Below are 21,136 nucleotides of genomic sequence, written 5' to 3'. Positions count from 1 at the left end.
TGTTTATTCTCAAATTGCATCTAAACTCACAGAAGCCCAGACTGGGATCCTGATGCTATAACTGAATCTGTAAGAGTGATTGCTTGCCAGATACTTCTGCTAGCTGCTGCTAATGTTATAACTATTTTCTGTGATCTCTTGTAATCTACTTTTGCCATATTATAGCTTAAGGTTAATGCAACACAAACAACATTATTTAGGCTTGTGTCTTAGGGGCATGAAGCTCTAATTTTGGGTGAAAATGACCCAATATATTGCTTTCTAAGCTTTATTGCTTTTTGCTACTTTTCATTTTTCCCCACCCCAAGTTATTGAACATTCTATAAAACTTAAAACTTCTTGCTCCTAAAATTATGCCCTCAACTCTTTGTTGTCTGAAAAAGAAATAGAAAGGAAAGCATTTCACAGGTTATAAAAAAAAAAAAGAAAGAAAGAAAGCAAACAATGGGCAATCCACTCAGGGTTTCTGGTATAACTATAGTAGCACCTAAGCCTTTGGGACATGAATCATCCAGTGAGGAGCCAAAGAAATGGAGGGGGGAAAAAGCCATTTCCGGTGTCCTCTCAGGATGAGAAAGCATAGATGCAGTTCTTTTTTCTAATTGCTTTAATTCCTGGTTCTCATTTTATTGCCACTACAGGCATTCATAATGATGCTGGGAAACAAGAGGTAGCATCTTGATTGTGAATCAGGAAAATAACAGAACAGCCATAAATACAGTCAAAAGAAGGGTGCTTTCTTCAGAATGCTGTCAATTATTTGTTTAAAAAACAGACAGAGGCCAGCCATGGTGGTGCATGCCTGTAATCCCAGCAGCTCCAGAGGTTGAGGCAGAAGGATTGCGAGTTCAAAGCCAGCCTCAGCAACTTAGTAAGGTGATAAGCAACTCAGTAAGACCTTGTCTCTAAATAAAATACAAAATAGGGCTGGGGATGTGGCTCAGTGGTTGAGTGCCCCTGAGTTCAATCCCCAGTACCAAAACCAAAACCAAACAAACAAAAAATAGACAGAGGCTGGGTATGGTGGCGCCCACCCATAATCTCAGCAATTTAGGAGACTGAGGCAGGAGGATCACAAGTTTGAAGCCAGCCTGGGCAACTTAGTAAAAACCTGTCTCAATAAAAAACAGAAAGGGCTAGGAATGTCACTTAGTGGTTAAGCATCCCTGGGTTCAATCCCCAGTACCAAAACAAACAAAATAAAACAAAACCCAAGAAAACAAGAAAGGTCACACCTTTGCTAGGATTTCATAGGTTATGGTCTAACAGTAGTTTCCAGTTGCCACACTCTCAGTAGCAAAAAACGTTCCTCCAGAATATTAAGCAGATTGCTAAATTAAAAAATGGGTAGAAAGTGAAGTTGCTCTTCTTGGAGTATAGCTGCCACTGTGGTCCATTCCCCCTGCCATTCTCAGCATTCTTCCCTGTCTGCACTGGATGCATCCCTACTTGCAGCATCTTGGAAGCCACCAGTCTAATTGTTTTGGCTTGTCCCTTTTTTGCCCACTGACACCTTTGAGAATCTCATAAGACTTTGTACCTTATTCCTAGAAAAATGTACATCCACACAAAACTTTGCATTTTGTTTCAGGGCATTCTCAGACCACTGCACCACCATCCTACCACCACCAGGCTTGTAAACTAAATCCCTCAGATCAAAGCCCCTTTTATTTATTGTTTGTTTGTTCTTTTTAGTTATACATGACAGTAGAAATGTATGTTGACATATCATACATACATGGAGTATAGCTTCCCATTCTTGTGGTTGTACAGGTGTGGAGTTACACTGGTTGTGTATTCATATATGAACATAGGAAAGTTATATCCTATTCATTGTACTGTACTTTCTCATCCCCCTTCCCTTCTCCTCTTTCCCCTCTCTCCAAACAAGTGAACCTCCACTCCTCCCTCCCATCCGTGTATTTTGAGTTAGCATCTGCATATCATAGAGAGCATTCTGCCTTTGGTTTTTTGGGACTGGCTTATTTCACTTAGCATGATGGCCTCCAGTTCCATCCATTTACCAACAAATGCGATAATCTCATTCTCCTTTATGGCTGAGTAATATTCCGTTGTGTATACATACCACATTTTCTTTATCCATTCATCTGTTGAAGAGTACCTAGGCTGGTTCTATAACTTAGCTATTGTGAATTGAGCTGCTATAAACATTGATGTGGCCATGTCATTATAGTATGATGATTTTAAGTCCTTTGGGTATATACCGAGAAGTGGAATAACTGGGGTCAAATAGTGGTGCCATTCCGTTTTTCAGGATTCTCCATACTGCTTTCCAATTTGCAGTCCAACCAGCAATGTATGAGTGTACCTTTTTTCCCATATCCTCATCAACATTTATTATTACTTGTATTCTTGATAATTGCTATTCTGACTGGAGTGAGATGAAATCTCAGTGTAGTTTTAATTTGCATTTTTTCTCTAATTGCTAGTGATGTTGAACTTTTTTTGTGTGTGTGTATATTTTTTGGCTGTATTTCTTCTTCTGTAAAGTATCTCTTCAGTTCCTTTGCCCATTTGTTGACTGAGTTATTTTTTTGTTTTGATTTGTTTTCTTTTGCTGTGTTACGTTTTTTGAGTTATTTATTTATCTTGGAGATTAGTGTTCTATCTGAGGTGCAGGTAGCAAAGATTTTCTCATGTTCTGTAGGCTCTCTTTTTATGTTCTTGATTGTTTCTTTGCTGTGAAGAAGCTCTTTAGTTTGATGCCATCCCATTTATTAATCCTTGATTTTACCAGGAGTCTTCTTGAGGATTCTAAACTGACATGATAGAGATTTGGGCCTGCTTTTTCTTCTACTAGACGCAGGGTCTGTGGTCTAATACCTAGTCCTTGATCCACTTTGAGTTCAATTTTATGCAGGATGAAAGATAGGAGTCTAATTTCATTTCGTTACACATGGATTTCCAGTTTTCCCAGCACCATTTGTTGAAAAGGCTATCTTTTCTCCAATGTTTGTTTATGGCACCTTTGTCTAGTATGAGATAATTGTATTTATATAGGTTTGTCTCTGTGTCTTCTATTCTGTACCATTGATCTTTATGTCTGTTTTGGTGCCAAAACCATGCCATTTTTGTTAGTATAGCTCTGTAATATAATTAAAGTTCTGGTTTTGTGATGCATCCTGCTTTACTTTTCTTACTGAGGATAGCTTTGTCTCCTCTAGGTCTCTTATTTTTCCAAATGCATTTCATGATGGTTCAAAGTCCTTTGTAAAAATCACATTACATCTTTCACACTAAACAGAACAACACCAACCACAAATGAAAACAAAATACAGTGACATCAATGACCTATGTACACTGCATCCTCATCATTTTAAATCTGTTTTGGAATGAACCAGTAAGAAACCTAGATTGTAGTTTTAGCTCTGCATTCATTTTAGACTTCTTTGGGCTTGCTTTCTCTATCTCTAAACTCCCGTTTCCTATGTTCAGCTCCAGCGTTGTGTGATTCTGGGAGCCAAGTTGAAGGGAACACATGAAATCAATAGTCCTTTCCACATCCAAGCATATACTGCGTAGATTTATTTGTTCATTTTTAGCTTTCAGTAAATGGTTTTTCTGTTCACTTGGGCTAAATGTGGGTGTTGTGATTAATAAGTAGGGCAGTGTTGACATGTATCTATGTATAGACAACTTCTGTTGCTGAGTTCAAATCATTAAGTCCTTTTTGATTTTCAATTCACTTATTCCTCTTATTCTCTTCCTCTTATTTCCATCACTCCATCCCCATGCAAAATAATAATAATAATTTTTTTTACCTTCTATTTTCTTGCCTAATTTAAAATGGTTAACTAATTCCTTGAATTAATTATATCTAAATAAGGTTGAACTAGGCAGAGAAAAAGACCATGATGATAGGACAGTAAATGGGTGATATCATAGAGGGCATTTATGGACATGAGCATAAGTGGGTGCTTTTGTGAATAAAGGAGGAGCACAACTCAAGAGAGAAGAGGGGCAGGGCTAATACATGTGATATACAAACTTTCCAACCTAGTTTTCCTCAGCCTCACTCTGCACAGTGAACACTGTTGTCTCCCCTATTGAGAAAAAAGAATTCCTTTTCTCAAGCAATCATGTCCCTCAGGCTATGAACCTCAACCATCATGATGATGATGATGCTAAAATGATAATTTATTGCACAGGTGACTTTGCAATAGGCATGGTAATGGAAGCTTTGGCTTTTACCTCATTTAATCATTGTAACTGTCTTTGGGGACTTATACAACTCCTTCTGTTATCCATATGAGGAAACAGGCTCAGAGAGACTAAATCGAATACATATCGACAGCAAACCACAGAGCAAGAATACAAGCACAGGTTATTTGATTCTAAAGCTGTTGTAGGTACCCCACTGTAGTATATATCCGCTGGGCTGGCAGTTAATAGATAGGGAAATAGGTCTAGGCTTTGCAGGACACTGCCTTTGTGAGTCAGCCTGCGGGTGGGTTTGCTATTACTGTTGCTCTTTATTTTCTGCAGGTAAATACAATTTATGAGATAATTTTTGAAGTTAGTGGCATGCCTAGAATAGAAAACAACCACTGACATGTTTCTCATGAATAACAGAAAAGGGGTGTTGTTTGTGTTTTATTGTGATTTGCTTTTAATTCATCACTCTGCCTGGCACATTGGTGGAACCCAATGAATACACTGAATAAAGGATGCATCCACGAATTATTTGGATGCATCCACGAATGAAAGTCAGCTTGTTCTACAATGTTTGAACAAATGGATTTTGCAATGGTGAATACAAACTATAGCAAAGAAAGCAAAATTATACTCTTCCACATTGGTATGACTTTACTATCTACGTACCAGGAACAAAATATCATATAACTTTACACATAACTCTTTGAAGCTCTTGATAGGATTTTTATATGCCATTTCCTAAATCACTTTGTGCATTTACAAGTAGAGTATTTATTACACCACTTATGTTGGGGAAAGGACTAATTTTACGTTATAATGACTGTACCTGCTCTGTGTCAAAGCCTTGATGTTAAAAAAAGAAAAAAAATTCCAATTTAATAGCTCAAGGAAGAAGATTTTCCCTAGGGAAACTGTGACACAAACTGTGACACAATTTTACAGTTTACTCATTGTGCATTTGTCCTTCAGTGCTCAAATGGGGAAGAAAAAAGATGAATAAAGAAGGAAAAAGCATAGAATAATTGACAAAGCTTGAAGGTCATTAATGACACTACAAAGAGTAAAAATGATAAAGTGAACACGGAAAATCATATTCTGTGAAAAATGAAATAGAATTGCTCTTAGCAAGAAAAAAGCAAGGAGAAAAAGCACAGAGGAAATCTTTTTAGTACATTTGGTGGGAAGGAAGGAAGGACTGAGCCCAAAGAAGTTACTCTTAGTTGAAGCCAAAGAATCAACTCTAGCTCTTACTAAACTTCAGAGCAAAGTTCTTGAGAATGTAGGTCAATAAAAACTCATTGTTAGGAGACAAGCCTAGTTTCTTGGAGACATTTTTTTTTTCCTGTTCTCTGGAAGAAAGTCCAGTGTCAATCAGTTTCTAAATCTAAGTGCCTGGTTCTAGGGAGGCACAACATTAATTGGAGAAGCTGCTAGCATTGAACATGTTGAACCTTTCTGATCAATGAAGAGGAAAGCTTGAAGCAGGGATTTCAGCACCTCTGATGACCTTTTCTGAGATTAAAAAATTATCAGTGTAAGTGTCATCCATGGTCTCCCTTCCCAGTACTAGACACCTCTTTTTCTAACCCCTCATCCTCATTGGGGAAGACCATTTGTTATTTAAAAGGTGGCAGCACTATGAGCTGCCTATGACTGTTTGTGCAGTGTCTGTCTGTCGTATTTAAACAGACATGTAGACAGAAATAAAATGCTGCACCACGTGTGGGTCATATACTGAGTTAAAATAGTGCTGTCAGAAACCTTTAGCCAATCTTTAGCCTCCATGACTACACCTGGACTAGCTCAGACTCCTAGTAAGTGTTCTAATTTGTGATCGTGGGTTTTATTTTCACGTCATTAGAAACAGAACAACAGAAACAATTTGCTGTCTCAAATATGAGAGCTCTATTTATTCAATTTAGAAGCTGTCTTTAGATAATGGGATTTTGTTGTGTCCCCAAATTCTCAATTCTTGTCTTTGACCATGTAGAAAGATGATTAGATAGTACAGAATGAACTGATGATCAAGTTTTGCATTGAAGTAATAAACGAAAAGACTGCCACTATACCCATTCATGTCCACTCTAGTTTTTTTTTTTTTTTTCTGAAATGTTCTTGCTATGACCTATTTCTGCAGATAAGAAAAATGATTTTGCCATCCTTCTATGACATTCTGGCTGTAGTGAACTGTTCCCAAGTGTCTTGGGATAGGTGGCCTCGCGAGGATAAGCATTAATTATTTTCAGACTGCTGATGCATCGCCTCTGTGGTGTCTATATTTGTCTTCTAAAACTGCATCATCGCTCTCTAATTATAGGTGATCTTGTGGGATTAGGTCTTTTGAGTTGTTAGACTAGGGTGACACAATATGCGTGGAAAGCAATCACTTGAAAAATTGGTGAGTTGAGGTGATTGTTAAGATCTAAACTGTGCCTCGGTGTTCAGAATAACACTGAAGCGACATTCACATTGTCCATGTCACCACCTGTCTAATTTCCCACAATATAACTCACACCCTGATTGAGGTCATCTTCAAGTTTATGTTTTCACCATGTAAGGCTTATTGCCTAATTCTAATTTTTAGAATCATGCAATGTTACCCCCAACAAGTAACTTTTGTAAAAAACAGAAAATTGCCACGGGATCCCCAGAACCCATTTCTTTGCCAAACTAGGAAAACCAGTGAGGATGACTTTCCCTTGATCTCAACTTTGAGGCTTCTGAAACAGTTCATAGCAAAGCTCTATGCAGAATTTTAAAGATCAGCTCATTTTGACCAGGATGTTTTGCCAAATAAGATGGAAGTATTAGAGTACTGGACTGAAAATATCAGAGTTCCCAGTCTTTTCCTCTCTGTCCTATAAACCTAGAGATTTAGATAAGATATTATTCTTCTTAATTCAAATTTGTTTGCTTGGGGGTTTTTGTTTGTTTGTTTTGATTTTGGTTGGGAGGGATGGATAAGAATGGTTTCATTGGAAAAACTATCAGCAAGGTATCAGCAAGAAGAGGCATGTGGGTTCCCCTCTCAGTGTCTGTGCCACGCCAGGGCTGCTGGACATACCAAGAGGCTGTGTCATGTGCAAGGTTTGGGAATTAAAAGTCACCAGTACTTTATGTCTTTTCTTGAACCCTGCTCTGAGAAGTAGCTCTCCGAAACCAGCAGTTCAAGTGTTTAACTGGAGTATTTGAACCTGCTGAAAATGGTGACCAAAGTGTAAGGGTGCGTTTCTCGACTCCCAACTACCATTTCTGAAACTCACTGCCATTCCAAAAAAAAAGTTGGGAGGTAGGGGAAGGATCACATCTAATTTCATTCCCCTACTGTGCAGCAGATGTGCCCACAGGAACAACTGCACAGTGTGAGGTTGTCAGGTTTCCAAAAGAATTTAGCTAATGGGCTTCATTGCTCATAGACCTCGAATCCTGGGAATCAATGTGAAGGTTAGAGACAAATACAGAACTAAGGCTTCTGAGAGGAGGCAAGTGAGGAAGTTTTTGTGGACAATATTTCTAATTTGGGAGTTCTAATTTGCCCCACCTAAAATGCAAAGCAGCCAGCCCTGCAGAAAGGGAAAGAAAGTAGATGTGAGTGCTCAAATTAAGAGTTAAAGTTAAGGACAAAGTTCTTGCCTGGGGAGGCCAGAATATTGAGGGAGCTCTGTAGCATCTCCTCCAGAGGCATTTCTGAACTATCTCTCTCTCTCAAATGGCTTAGGTGTACAGGTAATGGGAAAAGCTGACTCAAGGCTGCCTCCGGGCTCAACCAAGAAAATATTCTGGTACCATTGTAAGCATTAGGGAAGGCCTAAAAAACCCTACCAGAAAGGCTAATGTTATACAGTGCAGATTCCCCCAAGGGGAAAAAAATGTTTATGAAATTTAACTTTAGTAACCTGAATCACGAGCCACATGTTTTCTGCAAACATCAGAGTCAATGATACCTGTACTCTAAACTAGTTCACAACATTCTATTTTCTCATCTTTTATTCTTTTTTAACTGAAGGACGACTCTTTACGTGGTACCTGAAAGTTTCTCTTAGATACACAGAGACCATGGTGGATTGTTACTGTGACTTGTGGGACAGGGAGCCCTTTGGAAGTCCTCACCTACCTCAGGCCTAGGCTAGCTGGGAAACCTGGGCTGACTCGCCTGCAGACTGTACCAGGCCTCTCCACCCATGCTGATTATTCACCTCAAGACTGTCTTAGTGCACTGTCATTTAAACATTTCCCTGAGGCCAAAACTGATTTCCTTAAGGAAGTTTTAAGTGGAGTAGCCCTAGGCGTGAATTAGGTAAGTGGAAGAAGGGATTAAAGGAAGAGTGTGTTCTGAGAGGAGAGTGTGGAGATGACTTCCCAGGCCCCACCTATTTTTTCCCCAGGATTTTTTAAACCTTAATAAACCTTTATTGAGCACAGTTTGGATATTTAATATATTTATTGTGCAGTGGAAACCCTAGGATTGAAATGTAGAATGTTTTTTAAAAATATTATTCCAGACTGTTCCTCCATCCATATTTTGGGGTGAGGAGAACAGTTGTTGGGTCTTTTTGTTCCTTTTTTTTTTCTGCAATAATTGACACCCAATAAAATGTCCACATCTTAATTGTCTAGTTGATAGTTTGATGACTTTTGATAGTTGTCAAACACTGGATCTCTTAGTCTTCCATGATTGACATCTTAGTACTGATAATTCTTTTTTTTTTTTTTTTTTGTAAAGAGCTGTCTTCCAGTGGCTAGAGGCCAGTAGCATTCCCTTAATCATGACAAATGAAAATATCTCTAGACATTGACAAATGTCCCCTGGAGGGAAAAATCATCCCTGGTTGAAAACCACTGATAGACACCTTTGTCACCACCATCCAAGAAGTAGATGCAGATCAAATCCATTTCTCAAAAAGTTTCCTTTCAGCCCTTTCTAGTCACTTCTCCCTCCCTCAAAGCCACTATCTCCATTTTCTGTGTCTTAGTTTCACTCTGCCTATATTTGGACTTTGTACAAGTTGCATTCTACAGTGTCTCTTTTCTGTCTGGACTCTATCTTTTGCTTAGCATGCTATTATTGCATTTTATCCATGGATGCATTTATCAGTAGTTCATTCTTTTTGTTACACAGTAGTATTCCATTGTATGAATATGCTATGATTTATTAATCCAATCTCCTTAGTGGACACTTGGGTTGTTTTCTCTTTGGGGCTATTTTGAAATAAGGCTGCTGTGAATATTGTGGTAAATTCTCTTTTGTGAACATGTTTTCATTTCCATTGCATAAATATCTAGGAATGGAATTGCTAGGGTATAGAGTAGAGTAGTATATAGTTTTTAAAAAGCTGCAAAAAGTAACCAAGTGATTTATATTTCCAGCAACTCTGTGTGAGAGTTGCAGTTGTTGCATATCATCTTCAATGACATCACTTGGTGGTGTCATTCTTTATATTTTTTGCTCTTCTGGATATCTCATCATGGTTTTCATTTGCATCACCCTATCAACTGATGATATTGAGCACCTTCCCAAGTATTTTCCGGCCATTCATTTATCTTCTTTTGTGAAGGGTCTGTTTAAGTCTTTTTATGGTTGATTTATAAAAGTCCTGGCTCACCACCCCAGCCCTATAATAGGTTTGAGTTCCATAGGAAACTCAAGAGAATGAGAAAACTTTTATCATCTGAATAAATTTGGTCTAAATCATAGAATTATTATGAAACACATGCTTGGTTTTTGTTTTTGTTTTTATTTTGTTTTTTTCCTGTATTGAACATACTGTGGGGTTTAGAAAGTATTTTCTTTTAGTGAGGGTAGAATGTTCCTTCTAATTAGTCAGACAAGTATACAAAATGACTTCAATTTTCTTTGCAGTAGCCTCCCAATACCTACAGCCTCCACACTGTGATCAGGCCTACCTCATCCTTCCAAAGCCTTGACAAGCAAATTAACAACAGGAACCTGTCCCACTCAAGGCAGTGAGTCACCTTTATAACTCCAGCCCAGGGAGTTTATTGGTGAGACTTTTTCTGGAAGCACTTATCTCTCCCTTCTGCTTCCATGTTTCTTTTACCCACACAGGAATGCCTTTACTTAACTTTAAAAAAAAAACAACTGAAACAGTCAATAAATACATGAAAAAATGTTCAACATCTCTAGCTATTAAAGAAATGCAAATTAAAACTACACTGAGATTTCATCTTACTTCGGTCAGAATGGCAACAAACAAGAATATAAGTAACAATAAATGTTGGTGTGGATGTGGGACAATGGTACACTCATACACTACTGATGGGACTGCAAATTGGTGCAACCAATTTACGGGATGGAGATTCCTCAGAAAACTTAGAATGGAACCATCATTTGACCTGGATATATCACTTCTCAGTATATCCAAAGGAGTTAAAATAATATACTACAGAGACAGAGCCACATTAATGTTTATTGCAGCTCAGTTCATATTAGCTAAGCTATGGAACCAACCTAGGTGCCCTCCAACAGATGTGTGGATAAATAAAATGTGGTATATATTCACAATAGAATATTACTCAGCCATACAGAAGAATGCCTTTCTGATGTTTGCTGGTAAATGGATGGAACTAGAGACTATCATGCTAAGTGAAATAAGCCAGTGCCCCCAAACCAAAGGCCAAATGTTCTTTCTGATATGTGGATGCTAACACAAGACGGGGTAGGGAATAGATGCTCAGTGGATTAGACAAAGAGGAATGAAGGATGGGAGGTGGGATAAAAATGGGAATGTCAGTGGAATCAATCTGACACAACTTCTTCATGTACATATATGAACACACCACAGTGAATCTCCACATCAGGTATATACACAAGACTGGGATTCTAATTAGAAAAAGACATAGTCACGTTTGTATAAATATGTCAAAATATACTCTACTATCATGTATAACTAAAAATAACAGATAAAATAAATAAAATCCAAGAAAAAGTCATTTTTTTTAATCTAAAAATGTATATCTTTTTAAATTTCTATTTTCTGGTAATAGAACTTAACTCTTTCCCTTTAATGACAATGAAAAAAAAAATGTTTTGAACTTTCTTTTAGTATCTGTCCCGCAAAGTACTTTCAATTGTATTTTCTAGCCTGTTCCTGCTTAGCTAACCAAACAAAAAGATTCATCCCAGAGTAGTTTGGTTTTGTGCCTGACCAGAATGAAAAGGGCACGTGAAACAGGATGTTTTCTCACTGCCCTTTGAAATGGGAACACGGTGTCCCCCACAGTGGAGAGGCTTATGTGCGTGCTAGACACAATGTTCCATGTCCAAAGAACAGGGTGATTTTCCATCTGTGGAATAAGAAATATACAAGATCAGGCTAAGTCCTTTCCTACCAGAGAGCAAAAAATCCCAACCATCAAACTTTTATAATCTATAGGATGTCCTTGACAGGACTTAGGCTTTGAATTGAAGAGGGTCTCACTGACAGAGGGAATAATCTGAGCATCAGTGAGAATGGCTGCAATGGATTAAAATATATCAAATGTATTTTTAAGTCTGTGAATTCCTAATGACACTAAAAACAAATTTGTCACCACATTACAGTCTATGGAAACCTATACAGTTTGAACAAAAGGCCTGATTTCTTTAAAGCACAAATTACAAAGGGAGAAAAAAGGAGGGAAAAAAGAATCTATGATTTAAAAGGCACATGAAAGACATGAATGAATTATAATTCTTGGACCATGTTTGGATTCTGATATGAGCCACTGTTAAAAAAGTATGAGCCAGCCGTGCATGGTGAGGCTGAGACAGGAGAATCACGAGTTCAAAGCCAGCCTCAGCAATGGCAGGGCGCTAAGCAACTCAGGGAGACCCCGTCTCTAAGTAAAATACAAAATATGGCTGGGGATGTGGCTCACTGGCTGAGTGCCCCTGAGTTCAGTCCCCAGTACCCACACCTACCCCGCAAAAACGTATGAGTTAGCTGGTCACAGTGGTGCACTCCTGTAATCCCAGAGGCTGGGGAGACTAAGGTATGAGTATCCTGAGTTCGAAGCCAGCCTCAGCAACCTAGTGAAACCCTGTCTCAAAATTTAAAAATTAAAAAAGGCTGGAGATGTTGCTCGGTGGTGAAGCACCCCTAGGTTCAATCCCTGGTGCAAAAAAAAAGTATGAGCTAGTTAGAATTTTGATGACTGACTAGGTAGATATGAATTAATATATTAGATTAGCTTAAGGAATTATTATCAATGTTTTATTTGTGATCATGGTTTTGTGGTTTATTGTTATAGTAGTCCCTTTTTGTAGATACATCTGAGTTGTATACAAGATAACAGAACTGAGATTTGTTTCAAAAGGGTCCTGTGGCAGGGATAAATAAAGAGTGGCTATGGGTTAGTAATTATGGTTTATGGGTAATATATACAGGTGGATTTGTTATACTGTTGTCTTTCCTAGAGAATAAGAAATATTTAAAATTTCTCATGAGTTGAAAACGAACAGAAGCTCGATGAAGTATCCTGCAGATTGTGTGGGCCATGGGTTTATTGTAGAAGGAAGGCAGATGTGTGGCCAGAGAGTGAGGGCTGCTGGGGATGACCAGACCTGAGTCAGCAGCTGTGTCTGGCTTGTTTGTTTATAGGTGTACCAAGGTGAAAAGATTAGTATCCCACGGATCTGAACTGCCCCCAACAGTTTTCTCCCTACATTTGTTTTTTAGCATCACAATAATGTTATGAACCTAGGATTCTAAGAAGTAAGATCATGACCCTTACTTATCTCACCATAGGCCCAGGTGCTCCAAAGATCTCTTACTAAGGCACCCCACATGGGCCCAATATTTTCCATTCACTTCTCATGCCTCAGAAAGAGAAGACCTCCAAGAAAATATGGGGAACATTAAAACATATTTTTTTTCAAAGTAATGTTTAACTCCTAATGATGGAAAATAGAGAACATGTTACACTCGTGTTTATAGGCTTTATCTTTAAACTATGCCAAATGGAGTATTTTTGAAGGTGCAGAGGCCTCCCTGGGATACTTCTTTATGTTCACAGTCTTAGCAACTTAGATGTGTTGAAGACCTCTGAAACACTGTGTGAGCTTCAAAATTGATCCCCCATCCAAGTAGTATATTTTTTTCTTGTGGCCTGATAAGTTGAACGAGTTATGATCCTTATTCTCATCACATAAAGCCTTAAGTTTCTGTGTCTCCTCTTTGATCTTCTCTAATCCTGAAGACATTATTTCCCATTTTGCTGCAAAGGGCCTCTTGACATTTAATGTTACATTTGAAACTCTCCAGTCATGAATTTCAGACCACATTGAGAAGGGCTGTAGAAGGCTTTTGGCTAAGTAAGCTTTCCCAGATAGTAATGTTGGGGAGGGAATGCCTGTTTGGGGCCAGTCCCAGAAACTGCAGTGTCTAATTCAATCCCTGACAAAGCAGAAGAGGGAGGCTCATCTTATAAATTACAATATAATGCCAGACAATCTCACCATGATGTCTTGGAAGATAGATAGATAGATAGATAGATAGATATTTTTTCCTTCTAAGCCAGGCTTCCCCTTCAGCTCTACATAAGCCGCCTCTGACTTCCACTGAAGTATGCAAGAGCTTCAGTCAGTGAAGACAACTCATGGAGCCTGCATTTCTGGAGGAAGATGGCAAGATACAGGTCTTATAATGAACCAGACACCAACAGTTTGTGGCCTTTAGCTGATTTTAAAAGATGCTGGGTTCCCTAGCAAAATGTGGTTAGGATTTATTTTGTCATTTCCAAGTATTCAATGCTCCATTAACCAGAAAAGTCAAGTTAACATTGTAGTATACTAATGATTGAATTGTAACAGGTCATATTTATGTCCATCCATGTCCATTGTTACATTATTTGATAAGTAATCATCCAGACTCTTCTTTCCAGTTAATCTTATGGTATAAATGGATATATTTGCAAAGGGCCTAATTATCATAATTTTAGCCAAATAGTTTCATGTATTAAAGATCCACAGCTTAGTCAGTATGCCCAGGCTCAGAGATGAATTTCTCAGGAGTGGATTATGTCAATCTATGGGATTACTTCCTATTACAGACCTTCAGAGATAACCTACACAATCCCATCAGTGGACTCTGGGCATGCAGTTATTTTTTAGGTATAGATGATATCCTACACTAACTAAGCCACCTACATTTATATGTTTGCAAACATTATAGATGTGTATTTTTTTTCTTTCAAACATAATATCTGCAATTTCTGTATCTGTCACTGGTAGATGCATTGTTACTTAGGGTTGTATAAGAAAAAGAAAGTCCTACTTAAGCCTTGAATATTTTTATGCACAATCAGCAATTTGTGCTTCTTCCTTTAAAAATAATCAACTAAAGAAACATGAATTTATGCATGAACAGCAGAGAAATAGATGCATCTGTAACCATACTTAAAATAAACATTTAGGCATAATAATGTTTATAATAATTATAAGCTCTTTCAGTTATGGAAGGCCTCATTTGTGCCAGAGCCCGCTGGGCCATTTATGTATTTTATCACTAATCCCTGTAACCACTGGTGGGCAGAACTGGAGGGAACTGGGGCTGGGAGAGAGAATTCAGCTAGTAGGTACTGAGGAGGGAGTCATCTCATCTGTCCCAGGACCTAGAGCCTATGTCTTTCTGCTCACCCATTTCCTTCAGCTGTGTACAAAATGCTATCTTCTTGCTCTAATTTCTTGTCCTTTCTCTCTGTTTAATGCATTTAACCTCCAATTCTCCAGTCTTTGTATATCAACTGGATCATCTTTCTGGACCTTCCTAGGTACACTTGATACACCTGACTTTTCTTTGAGCTTAGACTGTAAACCTGCCACTTGGAATGCTGAGGGCCCTCATTACTACATGTGCCCTGCCACTTCCATACCAAAGTTGTTCATGACCTGGAGAAGACTGGTGGACAGTTCTGTCAAGAACTGCTCTTGGCTTTCCGATGGGGAGGAAGAGCATGAGAAGAAAATTACCTCTAGATAGGGAAGAGAGGTGGGAGGGAAAGGGAGGGAGAATGGGAATTGCATGGAAGAGGGAAGGAGACCCCCTTTATTATACAGAATTCAGGTATGACGATGTAAGGGGGAAAAAAAAGAAGTGGGTCACATTAGATTGGGTAGAGAGAAGTGATGGGAGGGGAGGAGAAGGGATGGGGGAAATGGAAGGTCAGAAGAATAAAATAGACATTATTATTGCTGTGGGTATAAACGTGACTGCATGACCAATGTAATTCTGCAACCTGTACACTCAGAAAAATGAGAAGTTATATCCCATCTGATTCAAATGTATGATATGTCAAGGTCATTGTACTGTCATATGTAACTAATTAAAAAAAAAAAAGCCCAAGCTCATGGTAAAATATCACATAGTATCCTCCTCTGAGTGTTCTTCCCGTGGTTATAAAATCTTCCAAAGTCGCTCTTTTGCTTTTCTTTAAAATAAACAGGTTAATTACAATTTTATGATCCCTGTTTCTTTCCAGCAAGTCCAAACAATAGACCTAAGAAATAAGAATAAGTGGTGTTTACTTTAAAACCAATGTATTAGGATGTTTTTCTTTTTGAAGATTTGTATATCTTACATATTATATTTTCAAAAGGATGTTGGGAGACTAAATGGTTAAAGAAAATTAGCATCTGGTTAAATATTTGGTACCTCTCTGACTAGTCTTTTAACTGTTTTTGATTATTCCAAGTCATAATGTTTTTTACTGAGCTGACTAAACTATTCCAATATAACTTAGATTACTTTTTAAACTTACAGACAAAAATTCTTTCCTGAGGTTTTAGACCAGTTTCTCATCTGTCCTGTTGGCTCTCCTCATCTGGCAGGGCTTTTCCTCTAATCAAAGAATGATTTCTCTTTACAAGTAGGGTTTTAATTTACCATTCTAACTCTTCTTTCTCCTCTTTTGCAATTAATCCAAAAGAAGGAATGTACTTTCTTCTCAACAAGATAGGGTGGCTGCATCATTCTAGCTATTAAATCTGGCTTAAAATTGGAATATTATAGAGTCCTTCTTTAAATAAAGTTACCATAGCAATTATCTCTCACTGAAATTAGATGGAAGGAAGCTTTTATGATGAAAAAAAAAAAAATACTAGGCTCAGAGACAAAGACTTGATTGCAAACTTGGCCTTGTTACTAGCTTATATCCATGAACAAAAGTTATGTAACGTCTCTGAACCTCAATTTCTTGTTTATAATTTGGGGGCATTAAATTAGATATTTAATTCCAGTGGATTTTCTAAGAATTTATTGAGATGAGACCATGCCTGGCACCTGATTTATTCACTGCATTAAAAAATTAACATTTTCTTAAGAGCTTATACAATTACTATTATTACTATTACTACTATTAAAAAAATAAATGTCTTGTTAATACATAAATGAAAAAGACATGAACATACAATTCACAAAAAAAAGAAAAATAGTTATTAAACATTTGGGAGATGTTTAAACTCATAGCAATTAAATAAATTCAGACAAAAACATTGAGATATTGTTCTCTTATTAAATTATCACTAAGAAAGACATAATTCTAGAATTTTCACTTGGTTGAGCTCATTGTCAATAAATGCATCAATCACATACCATACCTTTCAATCTGGGAATTCTGTTTCTGGGATTCTCCTAAGGGAATATTCCAAAGTATGGACAAACAGATCTATAAACATGACAATAATTATTTTAATACTACTGATGAGCTTAATAACCCTTAAAAGATCTGAATTTATAATGGATTGAGTTATGATGGACTGTTTTGCAGCTATAAAGAATTAAAATTTGCTGAGTGGCATGTAAAAATATCATAAAATGTGCACATATAAGCAATATTAAAAATACATTTTTAAACTACTTGGAAAAATAGGCCAAAATGATAATTATGTTGGAATATTATAGTTTCTGTTTCTGGAATATTATGTTTCTGTTTCCCTAGAACTTTTGTAAGGTTAATATTAACTTTAAGGTTCAAATTGGTCTTAGTTTAAATATATCTAGTCTGATAAAAACTTTGAGTGCCTATTCTGTGTCTAGAAAAAGTGTTATAGCTGTTACAGCATTCGGGAAAATGATCAAGTCTTTACTCATTTTTACTCCAGGGCAATGTAGCTCAGTGGCTCAGCATCCCTCCTTTCAATCCCTAGAATCCAAAAAAAAAGTGCTAGGGATGTGGCTCAGTGGTAAGGTGTTTGCCTAGCATGCATGAGGCCCTATGTTCCATCCCCAGCATGGGGAGAAAAAAGAAAGAAAGAAAAGGGGACAATAAGAAAGTAAAAAAAATGTGCTTAGTGGATTATTTAAAGTAAGTGCTTCATATGCAACCTAGGATTGCAGGTGCTATTGTGAGTAACCTAAGCATTTAATGCCAGGCTGTCAGCCCAACCCTGTTTAATACAATGGCATTCCCAGGTAGTCACCTGCTTCAGGACACAGTTCAGAATTAACTTACTATACTATTATATTAAGGTAATTCCACAGAGGAAAACTGGAAGGATCTCAGGTGATGTATGTTTACTGAAACATCAATGTAAGACTGAACAGAGCATCTCAATCCTGTGTCCAGTAGTAACTGGATTGATGTAAACTAGACAAGATTGTTTGGCAAGTAATACAGCATTGTTTTTAGTTGAAATTTTTATTGAGAGAATTTTGTAAAGTCACATGTAGTATGTATGTGTTTGTGTATCCACCATCACAGGTTAGACATGGAACAATTCCATCAACATGAGGATCTCTCCTGTTATCCTCTGTAAGCATACCTTCTCTCCCTTCCCCAACATCCCAGGTCCTGGCAATCACTACTCTTTTCTCTCTTTGTAAAATTCTGTCATTTCAAAATGTTCTGTAAATGCAATTATACAGTATATAACCTTTAGAGATTGGCTTTTTAAACTCAGCATAATTCATTAGAGAATCTTACAAGTGTTGGTATGTATCAACAATTTGCTGCTTTTTATTGCTGACTATTAGTATTCCATGATATGGATCTGCCATTGTGCTTAAACATTCACCTGAACTGATTTCAGATTTTGACTATTAAAATGTTCTGGTTTCCATAAACTTTCATGTACAGGTTTTTATGTGAATGTAAGTTTCTGTTTTTCTGGGGCAAATTGCAAGGCTGCAATTTTTGGGTCATATAGTAATTTCATGTTAAATTTTAAAGGAAACTTTTTTCAGAATGGCTATTCCATGTTATATCTCCCCCAACAATGTATAAAATATTTGGTTTCTTTGCCAGTTTTTTTGTCATGTGAAGCCTTATTTTGAATTCAAATTTGTGGCAGTCTTCTTCATTTGAATTAACCAAATGATTTTGCTAAAGAGACCCATGTGGAGTGACTAGATTTAGAAAGAAAACCCCCATCAGGACCCATTAGAAGCTGTCTTTTCCCTGCTCCCAACACACAAAAACTTCGTTTATTTAATTCTTCTCCCATCACCTTTCTTTTCCTTTTTCATTTCTAGCTTCCACGAATGAGAGAAAACATACAACCCCCTTCACTTATAAACTCACTGTATATGGTATATCAAATTAAAAAGCTGCACATCAGAGGAAGCAATCAACAGAGTAAAGAGACAACCTACGGAACAGGAGAAAATATATCCCCACTATTCATCTGACAAAGAGTTAATATCTGGAATATTTAAAGAACTCAAAAAATTTAACAATAAAGAAATCCAAGTAAAAAAATGGGCAAATGACCTGAGTAGGTACTTCTCAATAGAAGAAATACAAATAAAACAAATTTACAAAAAAATGTTCAATGTTATTGACAGGGAAATGCAGATCAAAACTACAGTAAGGTACTGCCTCACCCAAGTAAGAATGGCTGTTCTAAAATAATAATAATAATAATAATAATAATAATAATAATAATAATAATAATAAATGCTGTCAAGGATGTGGAGCAAAAGGAATTCTTATTCATTATTGGTAGGGATGCAAATTAGTATAGCCACTATAGAGAATAGTATGGGGGCTCCTTAAGCAACTAAAAACAGATCTACCATATGATCAAATGGTAGATTTGATCTCTCTTCCTGGTATCTATCTAAAGGAATTGAAATCAGCATAACAAAGAGATAACCAAAGGTCTGTTTTTATTTTGGCACTATTCACAATAGCTAAGGTATGGAATCTGCCTAGGTGCCCATTATGTTAAATAAAATAAGCTGGACATAGAAAGACAAGTGCCACATGTTCTCTCTCGTATTTAGAAGCTTTAAAAAGTCCACCTGAAAGTAGAATAGTGATTACTAAGGACTGGGAAAGGGGAAGAGTAGGCCAAGGGTGGTTGGATTTGATCAGTGAATGCCATATGCACATATGGAAACATTACTCTGAACTCTATTAGTATATACCATTATTACATGTTTTTTTTTTAAAGAAATGGGTCTGGGCTTAATTTGATTCTTCCTCTCATATTTGACAATTTTATTGTCTTCTAGAGGGGGAGGAAATGTAGTTTTTTAATTTTATTTTTAAAAAAAGGTTCTTTTGACACTCAAACCCAGTGCCTTTAGTTTATACTGGTCTAGAATGCAACTCAGTTTGTTGAAGTAAAGAGAGGACCTGTGAACCCTCTTCCAATTAGCTGAATCATGTAAGTCAGATGATTTGCTCAGCATCAATGGCTCTCAAACTGTAGGGAGCAGCAGAATTACCTGGAGGGTTTATTAAAACACCATTTACTGTGCCCCTTCCCAGAGTTTCTGATTCAGTCGGTCTGGAGTGGGGAAGGATAACTCACCGTTCTAAAAAGTTCCCAAGTGCTGCCAATGTTGCTGGTCCAGAGACAACATGTTGAGAACCACTGGGCTAGACTATGCTAATGTCTCAATATCTAATATCCCCCCTCCCCAAACCCTCAAATTTGCTTTCCGATGAAATAAATCATGTGTTTGTCCCTCCCCAACTCAATAAATACTGCTACATAGTGAAATATAGGAAAGCCATTAAAATTATTCTAAAAAATATTATTGTCACATGAAAATCATCACCATGTTTTATAAAGTTACATATATAGAAATGTCCAGGTATACATAGAAAATAAAAACCTAGAAAGATATCCAAAATGTTAACAGTAGTTATCCCTGAGCAATGAAGCTCCCAAAGTTGTATTTTCCTTGTTGTGTGTTTTTTTGTATGTTCTAACTTGTTTATAATTTATACCATCATAATCAGTTATTAAAACAGACATTATAGTAGGTAATGTAAGTCTTAATTTTTCCAAGCCTAACAATTGCGGTAAAGACCTTGTTGAATATCCACAACAGAAGTAAAGTTGTTTTATGAGATAAAATCATCCAAGGCAAGTTTTAAAAGTAGCTATGACTTTCTTCAGTCCTTTCCCTAAAAAGTGTGGTGGATCACCTGGTCCATTCTTTCTACTTCACAGAGTTCTGTACTTGGGCACCCAGGTAGTCTTGACCTCAGAGCCCCTCGTTAGCATCTCATTACTGATTGCATAATATTTTCATGGCATTTTCTCACTTTTGACCAGAGGGATCTTCAACCACAATCTCACAAATTATTCTCTACTTTATCCTTGATACAATGGGTCAGAAAGTGTTTTATCTGGATGAACTTTCTTCTTTGGTTGGATCTCTTTTAAAAGAATTTATATTTTTAGCTAAATTAGGAATTTATTATCACTGAAATAAACCTGTTTAAATGTCAGAAAGCAGTCATCTGCTATAGAAAATTATTTTGTTCCCAGTAGGAAGGTTCATGTACCCTCCTGGGATTTCCAATTTTGCTGATATCCTAAGTATATCTGTTTCTTCAACACTTAACATGGCTTCCTTTAAAAATGATATATTAATATGTTTTTGTATCCGATTCACCAGAATTTTATTGAGGATTTTTGCATCTAGGTTCATTAGAGATATTGGTCTGTAGTTTTCTTTCTTTGAAGTGTCTTTGTCTGGTTTAGGTATCAGGGTGATGTTGGCCT

The 21,136-nt window shown here is 37.1% G+C and overlaps 1 protein-coding gene across 3 annotated transcripts in view; it reads left to right on the top strand.

The window, feature by feature from the left end:
• Ube3d (ubiquitin protein ligase E3D) overlaps positions 1–21,136 on the top strand; it is a 144,375-nt gene that overhangs the window by 116,919 nt on the left and 6,320 nt on the right. The window contains exon 10 of one of the 3 annotated variants that reach the window (XM_048802434.1): positions 18,645–18,801. The exons of the other annotated variants lie outside the window; for them this stretch is intronic. Within the exon in view, the coding sequence (XP_048658391.1) occupies positions 18,645–18,800 (156 nt within the window). The 3' untranslated portion in view covers position 18,801. Of the gene's footprint in view, positions 1–18,644; positions 18,802–21,136 lie in introns of those variants that run through there. 3 annotated transcript variants of the gene reach the window in all.

This window comes from Marmota marmota, unplaced genomic scaffold (assembly GCF_001458135.2).
Source record: "Marmota marmota marmota unplaced genomic scaffold, marMar, whole genome shotgun sequence".
NCBI classification, from domain to species: domain Eukaryota; kingdom Metazoa; phylum Chordata; class Mammalia; order Rodentia; family Sciuridae; genus Marmota; species Marmota marmota.
The sequence above is the reverse complement of the archived record's forward strand: the minus strand, read 5'-3'. Positions and strand labels throughout refer to the sequence as shown.